The 23466-nt window shown below is 48.8% G+C and overlaps 1 protein-coding gene across 1 annotated transcript in view; it reads left to right on the top strand.

Moving 5' to 3' along the window:
• PDE2A (phosphodiesterase 2A) overlaps nt 1-23466 on the top strand; it is a gene marked incomplete at its 5' end in the record, with an annotated part of 135160 nt that overhangs the window by 45146 nt on the left and 66548 nt on the right. The window contains one exon of the mRNA XM_075847267.1: nt 12974-13085. Within this exon, the coding sequence (XP_075703382.1) occupies nt 12974-13085 (112 nt within the window). The remainder of the gene's footprint in view (nt 1-12973; nt 13086-23466) is intronic.

Below are 23466 nucleotides of genomic sequence, written 5' to 3'. Positions count from 1 at the left end.
CGCCATACAGCCCCCTCTGTAGATAGCGCCATACAGCCCCATCTGTAGATAGCGCCATACAGCCCTCCCCCTGTAGATAACGCCATACAGCCCCCTCTGTAGATAGCGCCATACAGCTCCCTCTGTAGATAGCGCCATACAGCCCCCTCTGTAGATAACACCATACAGCCCCCTGTAGATAACGCCATACAGCCCCCCCTGTAGATAGTGCCATACAGCCCCCCTGTAGATAGCGCCATACAGCCCCCTCTGTAGATAGCGCCATACAGCCCCCTCTGTAGATAACGCCATACAGCCCCCTCTGTAGATAGCGCCATACAGCCCCCTCTGTAGATAACGCCATACAGCCCCCTCTGTAGATAGCGGCATACAGCCCCCCCTGTAGATAACGCCATACAGCCCCCTCTGTAGATAGCGGCATACAGCCCCCTCTGTAGATAGCGCCATACAGCCCCCTCTGTAGATAACGCCATACAGCCCCCTCTGTAGATAGCGCCATACAGTCCCCTGTAGATAACGCCATACAGCCCCCCCTGTAGATAGCGCCATACAGTCCCCTGTAGATAGCGCCATACAGCCCCCTCTGTAGATAGCGCCATACAGCCCCCCCTGTAGATAACGCCATACAGCCCCCTCTGTAGATAGCGCCATACAGCTCCCTCTGTAGATAGCGCCATACAGCCCCCTCTGTAGATAGCGGCATACAGCCCGCTCTGTAGATAGCGCCATACAGCCCCCTCTGTAGATAGCGGCATACAGCCCGCTCTGTAGATAACGCCATACAGTCCCCTCTGTAGAGAACGCCATACAGCCCCCCTGTAGATAGCGCCATACAGCCCCCCCTGTAGAGAACGCCATACAGCCCCCTCTGTAGATAACGCCATACAGCCCGCCTGTAGGTAGCGCCATACAGCCCCCTCTGTAGAGAACGCCATACAGCCCCCTCCCTGTAGATAACGCCATACAGCCCCCCCTGTAGATAACGCCATACAGCCCCCTCTGTAGATAACGCCATACAGCCCCCTCCCTGTAGATAACGCCATACAGCCCCCCCTGTAGATAACGCCATACAGCCCCCTCTGTAGATAACGCCATACAGTCCCCTCTGTAGAGAACGCCATACACCCCCCTCCCTGTAGATAGCGCCATACAGCCCCCCTGTAGATAACGCCATACAGTCCCCCCTGTAGAGAACGCCATACAGCCCCCTCCCTGTAGATAGCGCCATACAGCCCCCCCCTGTAGATAACGCCATACAGCCCCCTCTGTAGATAGCGCCATATAGCCCTCTGTAGATAGCGCCATACAGCCCCCTCTGTAGATAACGCCATACAGCCCCCTCTGTAGATAGCACCATACAGCCCCCTCTGTAGATAGCACCATACAGCCCCCTCTGTAGATAACGCCATACAGCCCCCTCTGTAGATAGCGCCATACAGCCCCATCTGTAGATAGCGCCATACAGCCCTCCCCCTGTAGATAACGCCATACAGCCCCCTCTGTAGATAGCGCCATACAGCTCCCTCTGTAGATAGCGCCATACAGCCCCCTCTGTAGATAACACCATACAGCCCCCTGTAGATAACGCCATACAGCCCCCCCTGTAGATAGTGCCATACAGCCCCCCTGTAGATAGCGCCATACAGCCCCCTCTGTAGATAGCGCCATACAGCCCCCTCTGTAGATAGTGCCATACAGCCCCCCTGTAGATAGCGCCATACAGCCCCCCCTGTAGATAGTGCCATACAGCCCCCCTGTAGATAGCGCCATACAGCCCCCTCTGTAGATAGCGCCATACAGCCCCCTCTGTAGGGAACGCCATACAGCCCCCCTGTAGGTAGCGCCATACAGCCCCCTCTGTATATGGCGCCATACAGCCCCCTCTGTAGATAACGCCATACAGTCCCCCTGTAGGTAACGCCATACAGCCCCCTCTGTAGATAGCGCCATACAGCCCCCTCTGTAGATAACGCCATACAGCCCCCTCTGTAGATAGCGCCATACAGCCCCCCCTGTAGATAACGCCATACAGCCCCCTCTGTAGATAACGCCATACAGTCCCCTCTGTAGAGAGCGCCATACAGCCCCCTCTGTAGATAGCGCCATACAGCCCCCTCTGTAGATAGCCGCATACAGCCCCCCTGTAGATAGCCGCATACAGCCCCCCTGTAGAGAACGCCATACAGCTCCCCCTGTAGGTAGCGCCATACAGCCCCCTCTGTAGATGGCGCCATACAGCCCCCTCTGTAGATAACGCCATACAGCCCCCTCTGTAGAGAACGCCATACAGCCCACTCTGTAGAGAACGCCATACAGCCCCCCGTAGATAACTCCATACAGCCCCCTCTGTAGAGAACGCCATACAGCCCCCTCCCTGTAGATAACGCCATACAGCCCCCCCTGTAGATAACGCCATACAGCCCCCTCTGTAGATAACGCCATACAGCCCCCTCTGTAGAGAACGCCATACACCCCCCTCCCTGTAGATAGCGCCATACAGCCCCCCTGTAGATAACGCCATACAGCCCCCCTGTAGATAACGCCATACAGTCCCCCCTGTAGAGAACACCATACAGCCCCCTCCCTGTAGATAGCGCCATACAGCCCCCCCTCTGTAGATAACGCCATACAGCCCCCTCTGTAGATAGCGCCATATAGCCCCCTCTGTAGATAGCGCCATACAGCCCCCTCTGTAGATAATGCCATACAGCCCCCTCTGTAGATAGCACCATACAGCCCCCTCTGTAGATGGCACCATACAGCCCCCTCTGTAGATAACGCCATACAGCCCCCTCTGTAGATAGCGCCATACAGCCCCCTCTGTAGATAGCACCATACAGCCCTCCCACTGTAGATAACGCCATACAGCCCCCTCTGTAGATAGCGCCATACAGCTCCCTCTGTAGATAGCGCCATACAGCCCCCTCTGTAGATAGCGGCATACAGCCCGCTCTGTAGATAGCGCCATACAGCCCCCTCTGTAGATAGCGGCATACAGCCCGCTCTGTAGATAACGCCATACAGTCCCCTCTGTAGAGAACGCCATACAGCCCCCCTGTAGATAGCGCCATACAGCCCCCCCTGTAGAGAACGCCATACAGCCCCCTCTGTAGATAACGCCATACAGCCCGCCTGTAGGTAGCGCCATACAGCCCCCTCTGTAGAGAACGCCATACAGCCCCCTCCCTGTAGATAACGCCATACAGCCCCCCCTGTAGATAACGCCATACAGCCCCCTCTGTAGATAACGCCATACAGCCCCCTCCCTGTAGATAACGCCATACAGCCCCCCCTGTAGATAACGCCATACAGCCCCCTCTGTAGATAACGCCATACAGCCCCCTCTGTAGAGAACGCCATACACCCCCCTCCCTGTAGATAGCGCCATACAGCCCCCCTGTAGATAACGCCATACAGTCCCCCCTGTAGAGAACGCCATACAGCCCCCTCCCTGTAGATAGCGCCATACAGCCCCCCCCTGTAGATAACGCCATACAGCCCCCTCTGTAGATAGCGCCATATAGCCCTCTGTAGATAGCGCCATACAGCCCCCTCTGTAGATAACGCCATACAGCCCCCTCTGTAGATAGCACCATACAGCCCCCTCTGTAGATAGCACCATACAGCCCCCTCTGTAGATAACGCCATACAGCCCCCTCTGTAGATAGCGCCATACAGCCCCATCTGTAGATAGCGCCATACAGCCCTCCCCCTGTAGATAACGCCATACAGCCCCCTCTGTAGATAGCGCCATACAGCTCCCTCTGTAGATAGCGCCATACAGCCCCCTCTGTAGATAACACCATACAGCCCCCTGTAGATAACGCCATACAGCCCCCCCTGTAGATAGTGCCATACAGCCCCCCTGTAGATAGCGCCATACAGCCCCCTCTGTAGATAGCGCCATACAGCCCCCTCTGTAGATAGTGCCATACAGCCCCCCTGTAGATAGCGCCATACAGCCCCCCCTGTAGATAGTGCCATACAGCCCCCCTGTAGATAGCGCCATACAGCCCCCTCTGTAGATAGCGCCATACAGCCCCCTCTGTAGGGAACGCCATACAGCCCCCCTGTAGGTAGCGCCATACAGCCCCCTCTGTATATGGCGCCATACAGCCCCCTCTGTAGATAACGCCATACAGTCCCCCTGTAGGTAACGCCATACAGCCCCCTCTGTAGATAGCGCCATACAGCCCCCTCTGTAGATAACGCCATACAGCCCCCTCTGTAGATAGCGCCATACAGCCCCCCCTGTAGATAACGCCATACAGCCCCCTCTGTAGATAACGCCATACAGTCCCCTCTGTAGAGAGCGCCATACAGTCCCCTCTGTAGAGAGCGCCATACAGCCCCCTCTGTAGATAGCGCCATACAGCCCCCTCTGTAGATAGCCGCATACAGCCCCCCTGTAGATAGCCGCATACAGCCCCCCTGTAGAGAACGCCATACAGCTCCCCCTGTAGGTAGCGCCATACAGCCCCCTCTGTAGATGGCGCCATACAGCCCCCTCTGTAGATAACGCCATACAGCCCCCTCTGTAGAGAACGCCATACAGCCCACTCTGTAGAGAACGCCATACAGCCCCCCGTAGATAACTCCATACAGCCCCCTCTGTAGAGAACGCCATACAGCCCCCTCCCTGTAGATAACGCCATACAGCCCCCCCTGTAGATAACGCCATACAGCCCCCTCTGTAGATAACGCCATACAGCCCCCTCTGTAGAGAACGCCATACACCCCCCTCCCTGTAGATAGCGCCATACAGCCCCCCTGTAGATAACGCCATACAGCCCCCCTGTAGATAACGCCATACAGTCCCCCCTGTAGAGAACACCATACAGCCCCCTCCCTGTAGATAGCGCCATACAGCCCCCCCTCTGTAGATAACGCCATACAGCCCCCTCTGTAGATAGCACCATACAGCCCCCTCTGTAGATGGCACCATACAGCCCCCTCTGTAGATAACGCCATACAGCCCCCTCTGTAGATAGCGCCATACAGCCCCCTCTGTAGATAGCACCATACAGCCCTCCCACTGTAGATAACGCCATACAGCCCCCTCTGTAGATAGCGCCATACAGCTCCCTCTGTAGATAGCGCCATACAGCCCCCTCTGTAGATAACGCCATACAGCCCCCTGTAGATAACGCCATACAGCCCCCTCTGTAGATAGCGCCATACAGCTCCCTCTGTAGATAGCGCCATACAGCCCCCTCTGTAGATAACGCCATACAGCCCCCCTGTAGATAGCGCCATACAGCCCCCTCTGTAGATAGCGCCATACAGCCCCCTCTGTAGATAACGCCATACAGCCCCCTCTGTAGATAGCGCCATACAGCCCCCCTGTAGATAGCAGCATACAGCTCCCCCTGTAGAGAACGCCATACAGCTCCCCCTGTAGGTAGCGCCATACAGCCCCCTCTATAGATAACAACATACAGCCCCCCTGTAGATAACGCCATACAGCCCCCCTGTAGATAACGCCATACAGCCCCCCTGTAGATAATGCCATACAGCCCCCCTGTAGATAACGCTATACAGCCCCCCTGCAGATAACGCCATACAGAACCCCCCTGTAGATAACGCCATACAGCCCCCTCTGTAGATATCTACAAAGGGGGCTGTATGGCGTTATCTACAGAGGGGGCTGTATGGCACTATCTACAGGGGGGGCTGTATGGCGTTATCTACAGGGGGGACTGTATGGTGTTATCTACAGGGGGGGCTGTATGGCGTTATCTACAGGGGGGACAGTATGGCGCTATCTACAGGGGGGACTGTATGGTGTTATCTACAGGGGGGGCTGTATGGCGTTATCTACAGGGGGGATAGTATGGCGTTATCTACAGGGGGGCTGTATGGCGTTATCTACAGGGGGGCTGTATGGTGTCATCTACAGGGGGGACTGTATGGCGTTATCTACAGAGGGGGCTGTATGGCGCTACCTACATGAGGGGGCTGTATAGCGCTATCGACAGGGGGGCTGTATGGCGTTATCTACAGGGGGGACTGTATGGCGTTATCTACAGGGGGGCTGTATGGCGTTATCTACAGGGGGCTGTATGGCGCTATCTACAGAGGGGGCTGTATGGCGCTATCGACAGGGGGGCTGTATGGCGTTATCTACAGGGGGGGCTGTATGGCGCTATCTACAGGGGGGACTGTATGGCGTTATCTACGGGGGGACTGTATGGCGTTATCTACAGGGGGGCTGTATGGCGTTATCTACAGGGGGGCTGTATGGTGCTATCTACAGAGGGGGCTGTATGGCGTTATCTACAGAGGGGGCTGTATGGCGCTATCTACAGAGGGGGCTGTATGGCGTTATCTACAGGGGGGCTGTATGGTGCTATCTACAGAGGGGGCTGTATGGCGTTATCTACGGGGGGGGGGCTGTATGGCGTTATCTACGGGGGGACTGTATGGCGTTATCTACAGGGGGGCTGTATGGCGTTATCTACAGGGGGGGTTGTATGGAGTTATCTACGGGGGGGGGCTGTATGGCGTTATCTACGGGGGGACTGTATGGCGTTATCTACAGGGGGACTGTATGGTGCTATCTACAGAGGGGGCTGTATGGCGCTATCTACAGAGGGGGCTGTATGGCGTTATCTACAGGGGGGCTGTATGGCGCTATCTACAGAGGGGGCTGTATGGCACTATCTACAGGGGGGGTTGTATGGAGTTATCTACAGAGGGGGCTGTATGGCGCTATCTACAGGGGGGACTGTAATGCGTTATCTACAGGGGGGCTGTATGGCGTTATCTACAGGGGGGCTGTATGGCATTATCTACAGGGGGCTGTATGGCGCTATCTACAGGGGGGGCTGTATGGCGCTATCTACAGGGGGGGCTGTATGGAGTTATCTACAGGGGGGGCTGTATGGCGTTATCTACAGGGGGGGCTGTATGGCGTTATCTACAGAGGGGGCTGTATGGCGCTATCTACAGGGGGGCTGTATGGCGTTATCTACAGGGGGGCTGTATGGCGTTATCTACAGGGGGGCTGTATGGCGTTATCTACAGGGGGGCTGTATGGCGTTCTCTACAGGGGGGGCTGTATAGCGTTATCTACAGGGGGGCTGTATGGCGCTATCTACAGAGGGGGCTGTATGGCGCTATCTACAGAGGGGGCTGTATGGCGCTATCTACAGGGGGGGCTGTATGGAGATATCTACGGGGGGGCTGTATGGCGTTCTCTACAGGGGGGACTGTATGGCGCTATCTACAGAGGGGGCTGTATGGCGCTATCTACAGAGGGGCTGTATGGCGCTATCTATAGACGGGGCTGTATTGCGTCATCTACAGGGGGGACTGTATGGAGTTATCTACAGGGGGCTGTATGCCGCTATCTACAGGGGGGCTGTATGGCGTTATCTACAGGGGGGCTGTATGGCGTTATCTACAGGGGGGTTTGTATGGAGTTATCTACGGGGGGGGCTGTATGGCGTTATTTACAGGGGGGGCTGTATGGCGTTATCTACAGGGGGGCTGTATGGCGTTATCTACAGGGGGGTCTGTATGGAGTTATCTACAGGGGGGTCTGTATGGCGTTATCTACAGGGGGCTGTATGGAGTTATCTACAGGGGGGCTGTATGGCGTTATCTACAGTGGGGCTGTATGGCGTTACCTACAGTGGGGCTGTATGGCGTTATCTACAGTGGGGCTGTATGGCGTTATCTACAGGGGGGGCTGTATAGCGTTCCCTACAGGGGGGGGCTGTATAGCGTTCCCTACAGGGTGGGGGGCTGTATAGCGTTCCCTACAGGGGGGGCTGTATGGCGTTATCTACAGGGGGCTGTATGGCGTTATCTACAGGGGGGCTGTATGGCGTTATCTACAGGGGGGGGCTGTATGGCGTTATCTACAGGGGGTCTGTATGGCGTTCTCTACAGGGGGGCCGTATGGCGCTAACGCCATACAACCCCCTCTGTAGAGAACGACATACAGCCCCCCCCTGTAGGGAACACCATACAGCCCCCCCCTGTAGGGAACGCCTTACAGCCCCCCCCTGTAGGAAACACCATACAGCCCCCTCCTGTAGGGAACGCTATACAGCCCCCCCTGTAGGGAACGCTATACAGCCCCCCCCTGTAGGGAACGCTATACAGCCCCCCACCCTGTAGGGAACGCTATACAGCCCCCCCCTGTAGGGAACGCCATACAGCGTCCTCAACCCCCGAAAAAAATGCGACCTACAGTGTGAAAATACATGTATCCCCTCTCCACAGGATATCCACAGGACAGGGGATACATGTGTGATCGCTGGCATTGATATGGAGAACGGGGGACCGAAAGTCCCCCGAAGTTCTCCATGACAAACCTCGGACTTACGGCGTCTGCGCAGCTCAATAAAAATGAAAGGAGCGCTGGTCACGCATGCGCACAAGCACGACCGACGCTCCATTCATTTCTACAGAGCTGCCGACACAGACCCCGGAAATCCGAGGTTTGTGATGGAGAACTTCAGGGGACTTTCGGTCCCCCGTTCTCCCTATCACTGCCAGCGATCACACATGTATCCCCTGTCCTGTGGAGATCCTGTGGAGAGGGGATACATGTCCTGTGGAGATCCTGTGGAGAGGGGATACATGTCCTGTGGAGATCCTGTGGAGAGGGGATACATGTCCTGTGGAGATCCTGTGGAGAGGGGGATACATGTCTTTTGTTTAATGGCAGAGCGGGGAGATACCTCCCTGCTCTGCCGTACTGTTCAGTGTCGTCGCTGTAGCAGCCATAGCGGCTGCTAGCGGAGCCTCCAGCCATGGTGGGGGCCCGTGTCGGCGGGCGACATGGGCCCCCTCATGCCGCGGGCCCCGTAGCAGCCGCTACGGCTGCTATAGCGGTAGTTACGCCACTGACAGGTATATATCTATATACTGATAGTACACAGGCATATATCTATATACTGATAGTACACAGGCATATATCTATATACTGATAGTACACAGGCATATATCTATATACTGATAGTACACAGGCATATATCTATATACTGATAGCACACAGGCATATATCTATATACTGATAGCACACAGGCATATATCTATATACTGATAGCACACAGGCGTATATCTATATACTGATAGCACACAGGCATATATCTATACACTGATAGTACACAGGCATATATCTATATACTGATAGTACACAGGCATATATCTCTATACTGATAGTACACAGGCATATATCTATATACTGATAGCACACAGGCATATATCTATATACTGATAGCACACAGGCATATATCTATATACTGATAGTACACAGGCATATATCTATACACTGATAGTACACAGGCATATATCTATATACTGATAGTACACAGGCATATATCTATACACTGATAGTACACAGGCATATATCTATATACTGATAGTACACAGGCATATATCTATATACTGATAGCACACAGGCATATATCTATATACTGATAGCACACAGGCATATATCTATATACTGATAGCACACAGGCATATATCTATATACTGATAGTACACAGGCATATATCTATATACTGATAGCACACAGGCATATATCTATACACTGATAGTACACAGGCATATATCTATATACTGATAGCACACGGGCAGATATCTATATACTGATAGTACACGGGCATATATCTATATACTGATAGTACACAGGCATATATCTATATACTGATAGTACACAGGCATATATCTATATACTGATAGCACACAGGCATATATCTATATACTGATAATACACAGGCATATATCTATATACTGATAGCACACAGGCATATATCTATATACTGATAGCACACAGGCATATATCTATACACTGATAGTACACAGGCATATATCTATATACTGATAGGACACAGGAATATATCTATATACTGATAATACACAGGCATATATCTATATACTGATAGTACACAGGCATATATCTATATACTGATAGCACACAGGCATATATCTATACACTGATAGCACACAGGCATATATCTATATACTGATAGTACACAGGCATATATCTATACACTGATAGTACACAGGCATATATCTATATACTGATAGCACACAGGCATATATCTATATACTGATAGCACACAGGCATATATCTATATACTGATAGTACACAGGCATATATCTATATACTGATAGTACACAGGCATATATCTATATACTGATAGTACACAGGCACATATATCTATATACTGATAGTACACAGGCATATATCTATATACTGATAGTACACAGGCATATATCTATACACTGATAGTACACAGGCATATATCTATATACTGATAGTACACAGGCATATATCTATATACTGATAGCACACAGGCATATATCTATATACTGATAGTACACAGGCATATATCTATATACTGATAGTACACAGGCATATATCTATATACTGATAGTACACAGGCATATATCTATATACTGATAGTACACAGGCATATATCTATATACTAATAGTACACAGGCAGCAGTTACCTCAGTATGTCCTAACAACAGTAAATATGGTCAGACAGTCGTGGGGGCATCAATGGACCCGGAAATGTCTACCCATATATGGTATGTCCCTCCAGCGTGTCACAGGAATTCCCCCTTCTCATTTTCCCCTTGAATGTTGTGATCGCAGCATTGAGGGGAATAGCGGCGGAGATGAGGGGTTTCTCTGATCTCCGCCGTTAGAGCGGGGCTGCGGTTGTATAATACAGCCATTGCCCCGCTCCTGACATAAGTGCGCGCTCGGTCAGCTTGAGGTGATGCGGCCGGCGCTGCACTAATGAGCGGCAGCACTCATTAGTGCAGCGCTGGCCGCATCACCTCAAGCTGAGCGCGCGCGCGCCCCGCTTTCATACATTCATGTGTTACTATACTGCGGCCGCACAGCTTCGTATCGAAATACATGAATTAACGGTATTGCACCGTTTGAGGGCGCACAGCATCGAAGTAGTATCGATATCTTGATGCATCTTGTAACCCTAGTTGGCAGTGTTATTTGTGTCATATGGCTCTGTTATGGGGGCATGCTTACTGTAACTAAGTGGTTGTGGTCTGTATTTATGGGAGGGTCTAATAAATTGACAAGATTTCTAAGGTGATTTAGTCCAGCTGCACCGGATCCCGCTGAGTCCATCTCCTATACCCTGCCATCTCCTATACCCTGCCATCTCCTATACCCTGCCATCTCCTATACCCTGCCATCTCCTATACCCTGCCATCTCCTATACCCTGCCATCTCCTATACCCTGCCATCTCCTATACCCTGCCATCTCCTATACCCTGCCATCTCCTATACCCTGCCATATCTTATACCCTGCCATCTCATATACCTTGCCATGTCATATACCCCGCCGTCTCCTATACCCCGCCGTCTCCTATACCCCGCCGTCTCCCATACCCCGCCGTCTCCCATACCCCGCCGTCTCCCATACCCCGCCGTCTCCCATACCCCGCCGTCTCTTATACCCCGCCGTCTCTTATACCCTGCCATCTCCTATATCCTGCCATCTCCTATACCCTGCCATCTCCTATACCCTGCCATCTCCTATACCCTGCCATCTCCTATACCCTGCCATCTCCTATACCCTGCCATCTCTTATACCCCGCCATCTCCTATACCCTTGCCATCGCCTATACCCCACCATCTCCTATACCCTTCCATATCCTATACCTTGCCATCTCCTATACCCTGCCATATCTTATACCCTGCCATCTCCTATACTCTGCCATCTCCTATACCCTGCCATCTCTTATGCATTGCCATCTCCTATACCCTGCCATCCCATATACCCTGCCATCTCCTATGCCCTGCCGTCTCTTATACCCTGCCGTCTCTTATACCCTGCCGTCTCCTATACCCTGCCATCTCCTATACCCTGCCATCTCCTATACCCTGCCATCTCCTATACCCTGCCATCTACTATACCCCGCCATCTCCTATACCCCGCCATCTCATATACCCTGCCATCTCCTATACCCTGCCATCTCCTATACCCTGCCATCTCATATACCTTGCCATCTACTATACCCTGCCATCTCCTATATCCTGCCATCTCCTATACCCTGCCATCTCCTATACCCTGCCATCTCTTATACCCTGCCATCTCTTATACCCCGCCATCTCCTATACCCTTGCCATCTCCTATACCCTGCCATCTCCTATACTCTGCCATCTCCTATACCCTGCCATCTCCTATACTCTGCCATCTCCTATACCCTGCCATCTCTTATGCATTGCCATCTAGTATACCCTGCCATTCCATATACCCTGCCATCTCCTATACCCTTCCATCTCTTATACCCTGCCATCTCTTATACCCCGCCATCTCCTATACCCTGCCATCTATACCTTGCCATCTCCTATACCCTGCCATATCTTATACCCTGCCATCTCCTATACCCTGCCATCTCTTATGCATTGCCATCTCCTATATCCTGCCATCCCATATACCCTGCCATCTCCTATACCTTGCCATCTCTTATACCCTGCCATCTCCTATACCCCGCCATCTCCTATACCCCTCCATCTCCTATACCCTGCCATCTCCTATACCCTGCCATCTCCTATACCCTGCCATCTCCTATACCCTGCCATCTCCTATACCCTGCCATCTCCTATACCCTGCCATCTCATATACCCTGCCATCATCTCCTATACCCCGCCATCTCATATACCCTGCCATCTCCTATACCCCGCCATCTCCTATACCCTGCCATCTCCTATACCCTGCCATCTCCTATACCCCGCCATCTCATATACCCTGCCATCTCATATACCCTGCCATCATCTCCTATACCCCGCCATCTCATATACCCTGCCATCATCTCCTATACCCTGCCATCATCTCCTATACCCTGCCATATCTTATACCCTGCCATCTCATATACCCTGCCATCTCCTATATCCGGGCAACCGTGACTTATATCTACTCTGGGCCTGATTCGGAGCCGGCACTAACCATCGCTCGTCTCTGTCTCTTCCCAGCTACACGGAGGTTGATGAACACAAGATCCAGCACTGCTTCCGCTACACGTCCACAGTCCTCACCAGCACCTTGGCCTTCCAGAAGGAGCAGAAGCTGAAGTGTGAATGTCAGGTGAGTCCCACAGGCACCATGGCCCGGGAACCACTGCCAATGTATAGAAGGTAGAGGACAGAGCAATGTTCTGCAGATCACTAGAGCGGTCAGTGGTGTAATAATCTGCAGGATATATCACTATGTATCTGTCAGGAGGTAGAGGAGCAATGTTCTGCAGATCTGTAGAGAGGTCAGTGGTGTAATAATCTGCAGGATATATCACTATGTATCTGTCAGGAGGTAGAGGAGCAATGTTCTGCAGATCTGTAGAGAGGTCAGTGGTGTAATAATCTGCAGGATATATCACTATGTATCTGTCAGGAGGTAGAGGAGCAATGTTCTGCAGATCTGTAGAGAGGTCAGTGGTGTAATAATCTGCAGGATATATCACTATGTATCTGTCAGGAGGTAGAGGAGCAATGCTCTGCAGATCTGTAGAGAGGTCAGTGGTGTAATAATCTGCAGGATATATCACTATGTATCTGTCAGGAGGTGGAGGAGCAATGTTCTGCAGATCTGTAGAGAGATCAGTGGTGTAATAATCTGCAGGATATATCACTATGTATCTGTCAGGAGGTAGAGGGGCAATGTTCTGCAGATCTGTACAGAGGTCAGTGGTGTAATAATCTGCAGGATATATCACTATGTATCTGTCAGGAGGTAGAGGAGCGATGTTCTGCAGATCTGTAGAGAGGACAGTGGTGTAATAATCTGCAGGATATATCACTATGTATCTGTCAGGAGGTAGAGGAGCGATGTTCTGCAGATCTGTAGAGAGGTCAGTGGTGTAATAATCTGCAGGATATATCACTATGTGTCTGTCAGGAGGTGGAGGAGCAATGTTCTGCAGATCTGTAGAGAGGTCAGTGGTGTAATAATCTGCAGGATATATCACTATGTATCTGTCAGGAGGTAGAGGAGCGATGTTCTGCAGATCTGTAGAGAGGTCAGTGGTGTAATAATCTGCAGGATATATCACTATGTATCTGTCAGGAGGTAGAGGAGCAATGTTCTGCAGATCTGTAGAGAGGTCAGTGGTGTAATAATCTGCAGGATATATCACTATGTATCTGTCAGGAGGTGGAGGAGCAATGTTCTGCAGATCTGTAGAGAGGTCAGTGGTGTAATAATCTGCAGGATATATCACTATGTATCTGTCAGGAGGTGGAGGAGCAATGTTCTGCAGATCTGTAGAGAGGTGAGTGGTGTAATAATCTGCAGGATATATCACTATGTATCTGTCAGGAGGTAGAGGAGCAATGTTCTGCAGATCTGTAGAGAGGTCAGTGGTGTAATAATCTGCAGGATATATCACTATGTATCTGTCAGGAGGTGGAGGAGCAATGTTCTGCAGATCTGTAGAGAGGTCAGTGGTGTAATAATCTGCAGGATATATCACTATGTATCTGTCAGGAGGTGGAGGAGCAATGTTCTGCAGATCTGTAGAGAGGTCAGTGGTGTAATAATCTGCAGGATATATCACTATGTATCTGTCAGGAGGTAGAGGAGCGATGTTCTGCAGATCTGTAGAGAGGTCAGTGGTGTAATAATCTGCAGGATATATCACTATGTATCTGTCAGGAGGTAGAGGAGCAATGTTCTGCAGATCTGTAGAGAGGTCAGTGGTGTAATAATCTGCAGGATATATCACTATGTATCTGTCAGGAGGTAGAGGAGCGATGTTCTGCAGATCTGTAGAGAGGTCAGTGGTATAATAATCTGCAGGATATATCACTATGTATCTGTCAGGAGGTAGAGGAGCGATGTTCTGCAGATCACTAGAGAGGTCAGTGGTGTAATAATCTGCAGGATATATCACTATGTATCTGTCAGGAGGTAGAGGAGCGATGTTCTGCAGATCTGTAGAGAGGTCAGTGGTGTAATAATCTGCAGGATATATCACTATGTATCTGTCAGGAGGAGGAGCAATGTTCTGCAGATCTGTAGAGAGGTCAGTGGTGTAATAATCTGCAGGATATATCACTATGTATCTGTCAGGAGGAGGAGCAATGTTCTGCAGATCTGTAGAGAGGTCAGTGGTGTAATAATCTGCAGAATATATCACTATGTATCTGTCAGGAGGAGGAGCAATGTTCTGCAGATCTGTAGAGAGGTCAGTGGTGTAATAATCTGCAGGATATATCACTATGTATCTGTCAGGAGGTGGAGGAGCAATGCTCTGCAGATCTCTAGAGAGGTCAGTGGTGTAATAATCTGCAGGATATATCACTATGTATCAGGAGGTGGAGGAGCAATGTTCTGCAGATCTCTAGAGAGGTCAGTGGTGTAATAATCTGCAGGATATATCACTATGTATCTGTCAGGAGGAGGAGCAATGTTCTGCAGATCTGTAGAGAGGTCAGTGGTGTAATAATCTGCAGGATATATCACTATGTATCTGTCAGGAGGTAGAGGAGCAATGTTCTGCAGATCTCTAGAGAGGTCAGTGGTGTAATAATCTGCAGGATATATCACTATGTATCAGGAGGTGGAGGAGCAATGTTCTGCAGATCTCTAGAGAGGTCAGTGGTGTAATAATCTGCAGGATATATCACTATGTATCTGTCAGGAGGTAGAGGAGCGATGTTCTGCAGATCTGTAGAGAGGTCAGTGGTGTAATAATCTGCAGGATATATCACTATGTATCTGTCAGGAGGCAGAGGAGCGATGTTCTGCAGATCTGTAGAGAGGTCAGTGGTGTAATAATCTGCAGGATATATCACTATGTATCTGTCAGGAGGTAGAGGAGCAATGTTCTGCATATCTGTAGAGAGGTGAGTGGTGTAATAATCTGCAGGATATATCACTGTGTATCTGTCAGGAGGTGGAGGAGCGATGTTCTGCAGATCTGTAGAGTGGTCAGTGGTGCAATAGTCTGCAGGATATATCACTGTGTATCTGTCAGGAGGTAGAGGAGCAATGTTCTGCAGATCTGTAGAGAGGTCAGTGGGGTAATAATCTGCAGGATATATCACTATGTATCTGTCAGGAGGTAGAGGAGCGATGTTCTGCAGATCTGTAGAGAGGTCAGGGGTGTAATAATCTGCAGGATATATCACTATGTATCTGTCAGGAGGTAGAGGAGCGATGTTCTGCAGATCTATAGAGAGGTCAGTGGTGTAATAATCTGCAGGATGTATCACTATGTATCTGTCAGGAGGTAGAGGAGCGATGTTCTGCAGATCTGTAGAGAGGTCAGTGGTGTAATAATCTGCAGGATATATCACTATGTATCTGTCAGGAGGTAGAGGAGCAATGTTCTGCAGATCTGTAGAGAGGTCAGTGGTGTAATAATCTGCAGGATATATCACTATGTATCTGTCAGGAGGTAGAGGAGCAATGTTCTGCAGATCTGTAGAGAGGTCAGTGGTGTAATAATCTGCAGGATATATCACTATGTATCTGTCAGGAGGTAGAGGAGCAATGTTCTGCAGATCTCTAGAGAGGTCAGTGGTGTAATAATCTGCAGGATATATCACTATGTGTCTGTCAGGAGGTAGAGGAGCGATGTTCTGCAGATCTGTAGAGAGGTCAGTGGTGTAATAATCTGCAGGATATATCACTATGTATCTGTCAGGAGGTGGAGGAGCGATGTTCTGCAGATCTGTAGAGAGGACAGTGGTGTAATAATCTGCAGGATATATCACTATGTATCTGTCAGGAGGTAGAGGAGCAATGTTCTGCAGATCTCTAGAGGTCAGTGGTGTAATAATCTGCAGGATATATCACTATGTATCTGTCAGGAGATAGAGGAGCGATGTTCTGCAGATCTGTAGGAAGGTCAGTGGAGTAATAATCTGCAGGATATATTACTATGTATCTGTCAGGAGGTAGAGGAGCAATGTTCTGCAGATCTGTAGAGAGGTCAGTGGTGTAATAATCTGCAGGATATATAACTATGTATCTGTCAGGAGGTGGAGGAGCAATGTTCTGCAGATCTGTAGAGAGGTCAGTGGTGTAATAATCTGCAGGATATATCACTATGTATCTGTCAGGAGGTAGAGGAGCGATGTTCTGCAGATCTGTAGAGAGGTCAGTGGTGTAATAATCTGCAGGATATATCACTATGTATCTGTCAGGAGGTAGAGGAGCAATGTTCTGCAGATCTATAGAGAGGTCAGTGGTGTAATAATCTGCAGGATATATCACTATGTATCAGTCAGGAGGTGGAGGAGCAATGTTCTGCAGATCTGTAGAGAGGTCAGTGGTGTAATAATCTGCAGGATATATCACTATGTATCTGTCAGGAGGTAGAGGAGCAATGTTCTGCAGATCTGTAGAGAGGTCAGTGGTGTAATAATCTGCAGGATATATCACTATGTATCTGTCAGGAGGTGGAGGAGCAATGTTCTGCAGATCTGTAGAGAGGTCAGTAGTGTAATAATCTGCAGGATATATCACTATGTATCTGTCAGGAGGTAGAGGAGCAATGTTCTGCAGATCTCTAGAGAGGTCAGTGGTGTAATAATCTGCAGGATATATCACTATGTATCTGTCCGGAGGTAGAGGAGCGATGTTCTGCAGATCTGTAGAGAGGTCAGTGGTGTAATAATCTGCAGGATATATCACTATGTGTCTGTCAGGAGGTAGAGGAGCGATGTTCTGCAGATCTGTAGAGGCGCCAGTGGTGTAATAAAATGCAGGATATATCACTATGTATCTGTCAGGAGTTGGAGGAGCAATGTTCTGCAGATCTGTAGAGAGATCAGTGGTGTAATAATCTGCAGGATATATCACTATGTATCTGTCAGGAGGTAGAGGAGCGATGTTCTGCAGATCTGTAGGGAGGTCAGTGGTGTAATAATCTGCAGGATATATCACTATGTATCTTTCAGGAGGTGGAGGAGCAATGTTCTGCAGATCTGTAGAGAGGTCAGTGGTGTAATAATCTGCAGGATATATCACTGTGTATCTGTCAGGAGGTAGAGGAGCGATGTTCTGCAGATCTGTAGAGAGGTCAGTGGTGTAATAATCTGCAGGATATATCACTATGTATCTGTCAGGAGGTGGAGGAGCAATGTTCTGCAGATCTGTAGAGAGGTCAGTGGTGTAATAATCTGCAGAATATATCACTATGTATCAAGAGGTGGAGGAGCAATGTTCTGCAGATCTGTAGAGAGGTCAGTGGTGTAATAATCTGCAGGATATATCACTATGTATCTGTCAGGAGGTGGAGGAGCAATGTTCTGCAGATCTGTAGAGAGGTCAGTGGTGTAATAATCTGCAGGATATATCACTATGTATCTGTCAGGAGGTAGAGGAGTGATGTTCTGCAGATCTGTAGAGAGGTCAGTGGTGTAATAATCTGCAGGATATATCACTATGTATCTGTCAGGAGGTAGAGGAGCAATGTTCTGCAGATCTGTAGAGAGGTCAGTGGTGTAATAATCTGCAGGATATATCACTATGTATCTGTCAGGAGGTAGAGGAGCAATGTTCTGCAGATCTGTAGAGAGGTCAGTGGTGTAATAATCTGCAGGATATATCACTATGTATCAGTCAGGAGGTGGAGGAGCAATGTTCTGCAGATCTGTAGAGAGGTCAGTGGTGTAATAATCTGCAGGATATATCACTATGTATCTGTTCGGAGGTAGAGGAGCGATGTTCTGCAGATCTGTAGAGAGGTCAGTGGTGTAATAATCTGCAGGATATATCACTATGTATCTGTCAGGAGGTAGAGGAGCAATGTTCTGCAGATCTGTAGAGAGGTCAGTGGTGTAATAATCTGCAGGATATATCACTATGTATCTGTCAGGAGGTAGAGGAGCAATGTTCTGCAGATCTGTAGAGAGGTCAGTGGTGTAATAATCTGCAGGATATATCACTATGTATCAGTCAGGAGGTGGAGGAGCAATGTTCTGCAGATCTGTAGAGAGGTCAGTGGTGTAATAATCTGCAGGATATATCACTATGTATCTGTCCGGAGGTAGAGGAGCGATGTTCTGCAGATCTGTAGAGAGGTCAGTGGTGTAATAATCTGCAGGATATATCACTATGTGTCTGTCAGGAGGTAGAGGAGCGATGTTCTGCAGATCTGTAGAGGCGCCAGTGGTGTAATAAAATGCAGGATATATCACTATGTATCTGTCAGGAGTTGGAGGAGCAATGTTCTGCAGATCTGTAGAGAGATCAGTGGTGTAATAATCTGCAGGATATATCACTATGTATCTGTCAGGAGGTAGAGGAGCGATGTTCTGCAGATCTGTAGGGAGGTCAGTGGTGTAATAATCTGCAGGATATATCACTATGTATCTTTCAGGAGGTGGAGGAGCAATGTTCTGCAGATCTGTAGAGAGGTCAGTGGTGTAATAATCTGCAGGATATATCACTGTGTATCTGTCAGGAGGTAGAGGAGCGATGTTCTGCAGATCTGTAGAGAGGTCAGTGGTGTAATAATCTGCAGGATATATCACTATGTATCTGTCAGGAGGTGGAGGAGCAATGTTCTGCAGATCTGTAGAGAGGTCAGTGGTGTAATAATCTGCAGAATATATCACTATGTATCAAGAGGTGGAGGAGCAATGTTCTGCAGATCTGTAGAGAGGTCAGTGGTGTAATAATCTGCAGGATATATCACTATGTATCTGTCAGGAGGTGGAGGAGCAATGTTCTGCAGATCTGTAGAGAGGTCAGTGGTGTAATAATCTGCAGGATATATCACTATGTATCTGTCAGGAGGTAGAGGAGTGATGTTCTGCAGATCTGTAGAGAGGTCAGTGGTGTAATAATCTGCAGGATATATCACTATGTATCTGTCAGGAGGTAGAGGAGCAATGTTCTGCAGATCTGTAGAGAGGTCAGTGGTGTAATAATCTGCAGGATATATCACTATGTATCAGTCAGGAGGTGGAGGAGCAATGTTCTGCAGATCTGTAGAGAGGTCAGTGGTGTAATAATCTGCAGGATATATCACTATGTATCTGTCAGGAGGTGGAGGAGCAATGTTCTGCAGATCTGTAGAGAGGTCAGTGGTGTAATAATCTGCAGGATATATCACTATGTATCTGTCAGGAGGTGGAGGAGCAATGTTCTGCAGATCTGTAGAGAGGTCATTGGTGTAATAATCTGCAGGATATATCACTATGTATCTGTTCGGAGGTAGAGGAGCGATGTTCTGCAGATCTGTAGAGAGGTCAGTGGTGTAATAATCTGCAGGATATATCACTATGTATCTGTCAGGAGGTAGAGGAGCAATGTTCTGCAGATCTGTAGAGAGGTCAGTGGTGTAATAATCTGCAGGATATATCACTATGTATCTGTCAGGAGGTAGAGGAGCGATGTTCTGCAGATCTGTAGAGAGGTCAGTGGTGTAATAATCTGCAGGATATATCACTATGTATCTGTCAGGAGGTAGAGGAGCAATGTTCTGCAGATCTGTAGAGAGGTCAGTGGTGTAATAATCTGCAGGATATATCACTATGTATCTGTCAGGAGGTAGAGGAGCGATGTTCTGCAGATCTGTAGAGAGGTCAGTGGTGTAATAATCTGCAGGATATATCACTATGTATCTGTCAGGAGGTAGAGGAGCGATGTTCTGCAGATCTGTAGAGGTCAGTGGTGTAATAATCTGCAGGATATATCACTATGTATCTGTCAGGAGGTAGAGGAGCAATGTTCTGCAGATCTGTAGAGAGGTCAGTGGTGTAATAATCTGCAGGATATATCACTATGTATCTGTCAGGAGGTAGAGGAGCAATGTTCTGCAGATCTGTAGAGAGGTCAGTGGTGTAATAATCTGCAGGATATATCACTATGTATCTGTCAGGAGGTGGAGGAGCAATGTTCTGCAGATCTGTAGAGAGGTCAGTGGTGTAATAATCTGCAGGATATATCACTATGTATCTATCAGGAGGTAGAGGAGCAATGCTCTGCAGATCTGTAGAGAGGTCAGTGGTGTAATAATCTGCAGGATATATCACTATGTATCTGTCAGGAGGTAGAGGAGCGATGTTCTGCAGATCTGTAGAGAGGACAGTGGTGTAATAATCTGCAGGATATATCACTATGTATCTGTCAGGAGGTAGAGGAGCAATGTTCTGCAGATCTGTAGAGAGGTCAGTGGTGTAATAATCTGCAGGATATATCACTATGTATCTGTCAGGAGGTGGAGGAGCAATGTTCTGCAGATCTGTAGAGAGGTCAGTGGTGTAATAATCTGCAGGATATATCACTATGTATATGTCAGGAGGTAGAGGAGCGATGTTCTGCAGATCTGTAGAGAGGTCAGTGGTGTAATAATCTGCAGGATATATCACTATGTATCTGTCAGGAGGTAGAGGAGCGATGTTCTGCAGATCTGTAGAGGTCAGTGGTGTAATAATCTGCAGGATATATCACTATGTATCTGTCAGGAGGTAGAGGTGCAATGTTCTGCAGATCTGTAGAGAGGTCAGTGGTGTAATAATCTGCAGAATATATCACTATGTATCTGTCAGGAGGTGGAGGAGCAATGTTCTGCGGATCTGTAGAGAGGTCAGTGGTGTAATAATCTGCAGGATATATCACTATGTATCTGTCAGGAGGTAGAGGAGCGATGTTCTGCAGATCTGTAGAGAGGTCAGTGGTGTAATAATCTGCAGGATATATCACTATGTATCAGTCAGGAGGTAGAGGAGCAATGTTCTGCAGATCTGTAGAGAGGTCAGTGGTGTAATAATCTGCAGGATATATCACTATGTATCTGTTAGGAGGTAGAGGTGCAATGTTCTGCAGATCTGTAGAGAGGTCAGTGGTGTAATAATCTGCAGGATATATCACTATGTATCTGTCAGGAGGTGGAGGAGCAATGTTCTGCAGATCTGTAGAGAGGTGAGTGGTGTAATAATCTGCAGGATATATCACTATGTATCTGTCAGGAGGTGGAGGAGCAATGTTCTGCAGATCTGTAGAGAGGTCAGTGGTGTAATAATCTGCAGGATATATCACTATGTATCTGTCAGGAGGTAGAGGAGCGATGTTCTGCAGATCTGTAGAGAGGTCAGTGGTGTAATAATCTGCAGGATATATCACTATGTATCTGTCAGGAGGTAGAGGAGGAATGTTCTGCAGATCTCTAGAGAGGTCAGTGGTGTAATAATCTGCAGGATATATCACTATGTATCTGTCAGGAGGTAGAGGAGCAATGTTCTGCAGATCTGTAGAGGTCAGTGGTGTAATAATCTGCAGGATATATCACTATGTGTCTGTCAGGAGGTAGAGGAGCAATGTTCTGCAGATCTGTAGAGAGGTCAGTGGTGTAATAATCTGCAGGATATATCACTATGTATCTGTCGGGAGGTAGAGGAGCAATGTCCTGCAGATCTGTAGAGGTCAGTGGTGTAATAATCTGCAGGATATATCACTATGTATCTGTCAGGAGGTGGAGGAGCAATGTTCTGCAGATCTGTAGAGAGGTCAGTGGTGTAATAATCTGCAGGATATATCACTATGTATCTGTCAGGAGGTGGAGGAGCAATGTTCTGCAGATCTGTAGAGAGGTCAGTGGTGTAATAATCTGCAGGATATATCACTATGTATCTGTCAGGAGGTAGAGGAGCAATGTTCTGCAGATCTGTAGAGAGGTCAGTGGTGTAATAATCTGCAGGATATATCACTATGTATCTGTCAGGAGGTAGAGGAGCGATGTTCTGCAGATCTGTAGAGAGGTCAGTGGTGTAATAATCTGCAGGATATATCACTATGTATCTGTCAGGAGGTAGAGGTGCAATGTTCTGCAGATCTCTAGAGAGGTCAGTGGTGTAATAATCTGCAGGATATATCACTATGTATCTGTCAGGAGGTGGAGGAGCAATGTTCTGCAGATCTGTAGAGAGGTCAGTGGTGTAATAATCTGCAGGATATATCACTATGTATCTGTCAGGAGGTAGAGGAGCAATGTTCTGCAGAGCTGTAGAGAGGGCAGTGGTGTAATAATCTGCAGGATATATCACTATGTATCTGTCAGGAGGTAGAGGAGCGATGTTCTGCAGATCTGTAGAGAGGTCAGTGGTGTAATAATCTGCAGGATATATCACTATGTATCTGTCAGGAGGTGGAGGAGCAATGTTCTGCAGATCTGTAGAGAGGTCAGTGGTGTAATAATCTGCAGGATATATCACTATGTATCTGTCAGGAGGTGGAGGAGCAATGTTCTGCAGATCTGTAGAGAGGTCAGTGGTGTAATAATCTGCAGGATATATCACTATGTATCTGTCAGGAGGTAGAGGAGCAATGTTCTGCAGATCTGTAGAGAGGTCAGTGGTGTAATAATCTGCAGGATATATCACTATGCCTCTGTCAGGAGGTGGAGGAGCAATGTTCTGCAGATCTCTGGTGCGATGCTCTGCCAGTCTCCGGCTGTAATATTCGAAGTCCTCCTTTTTCGGACTCTTCGCTCCGGTTTCCAGCTGCCGCTCTGACT

The sequence above is a fragment of the Rhinoderma darwinii genome, assembly GCF_050947455.1.
Source record: "Rhinoderma darwinii isolate aRhiDar2 chromosome 2 unlocalized genomic scaffold, aRhiDar2.hap1 SUPER_2_unloc_4, whole genome shotgun sequence".
In the NCBI taxonomy this organism is placed as follows: Eukaryota; Metazoa; Chordata; class Amphibia; order Anura; family Rhinodermatidae; genus Rhinoderma; species Rhinoderma darwinii.
The sequence above is the reverse complement of the archived record's forward strand: the minus strand, read 5'-3'. Positions and strand labels throughout refer to the sequence as shown.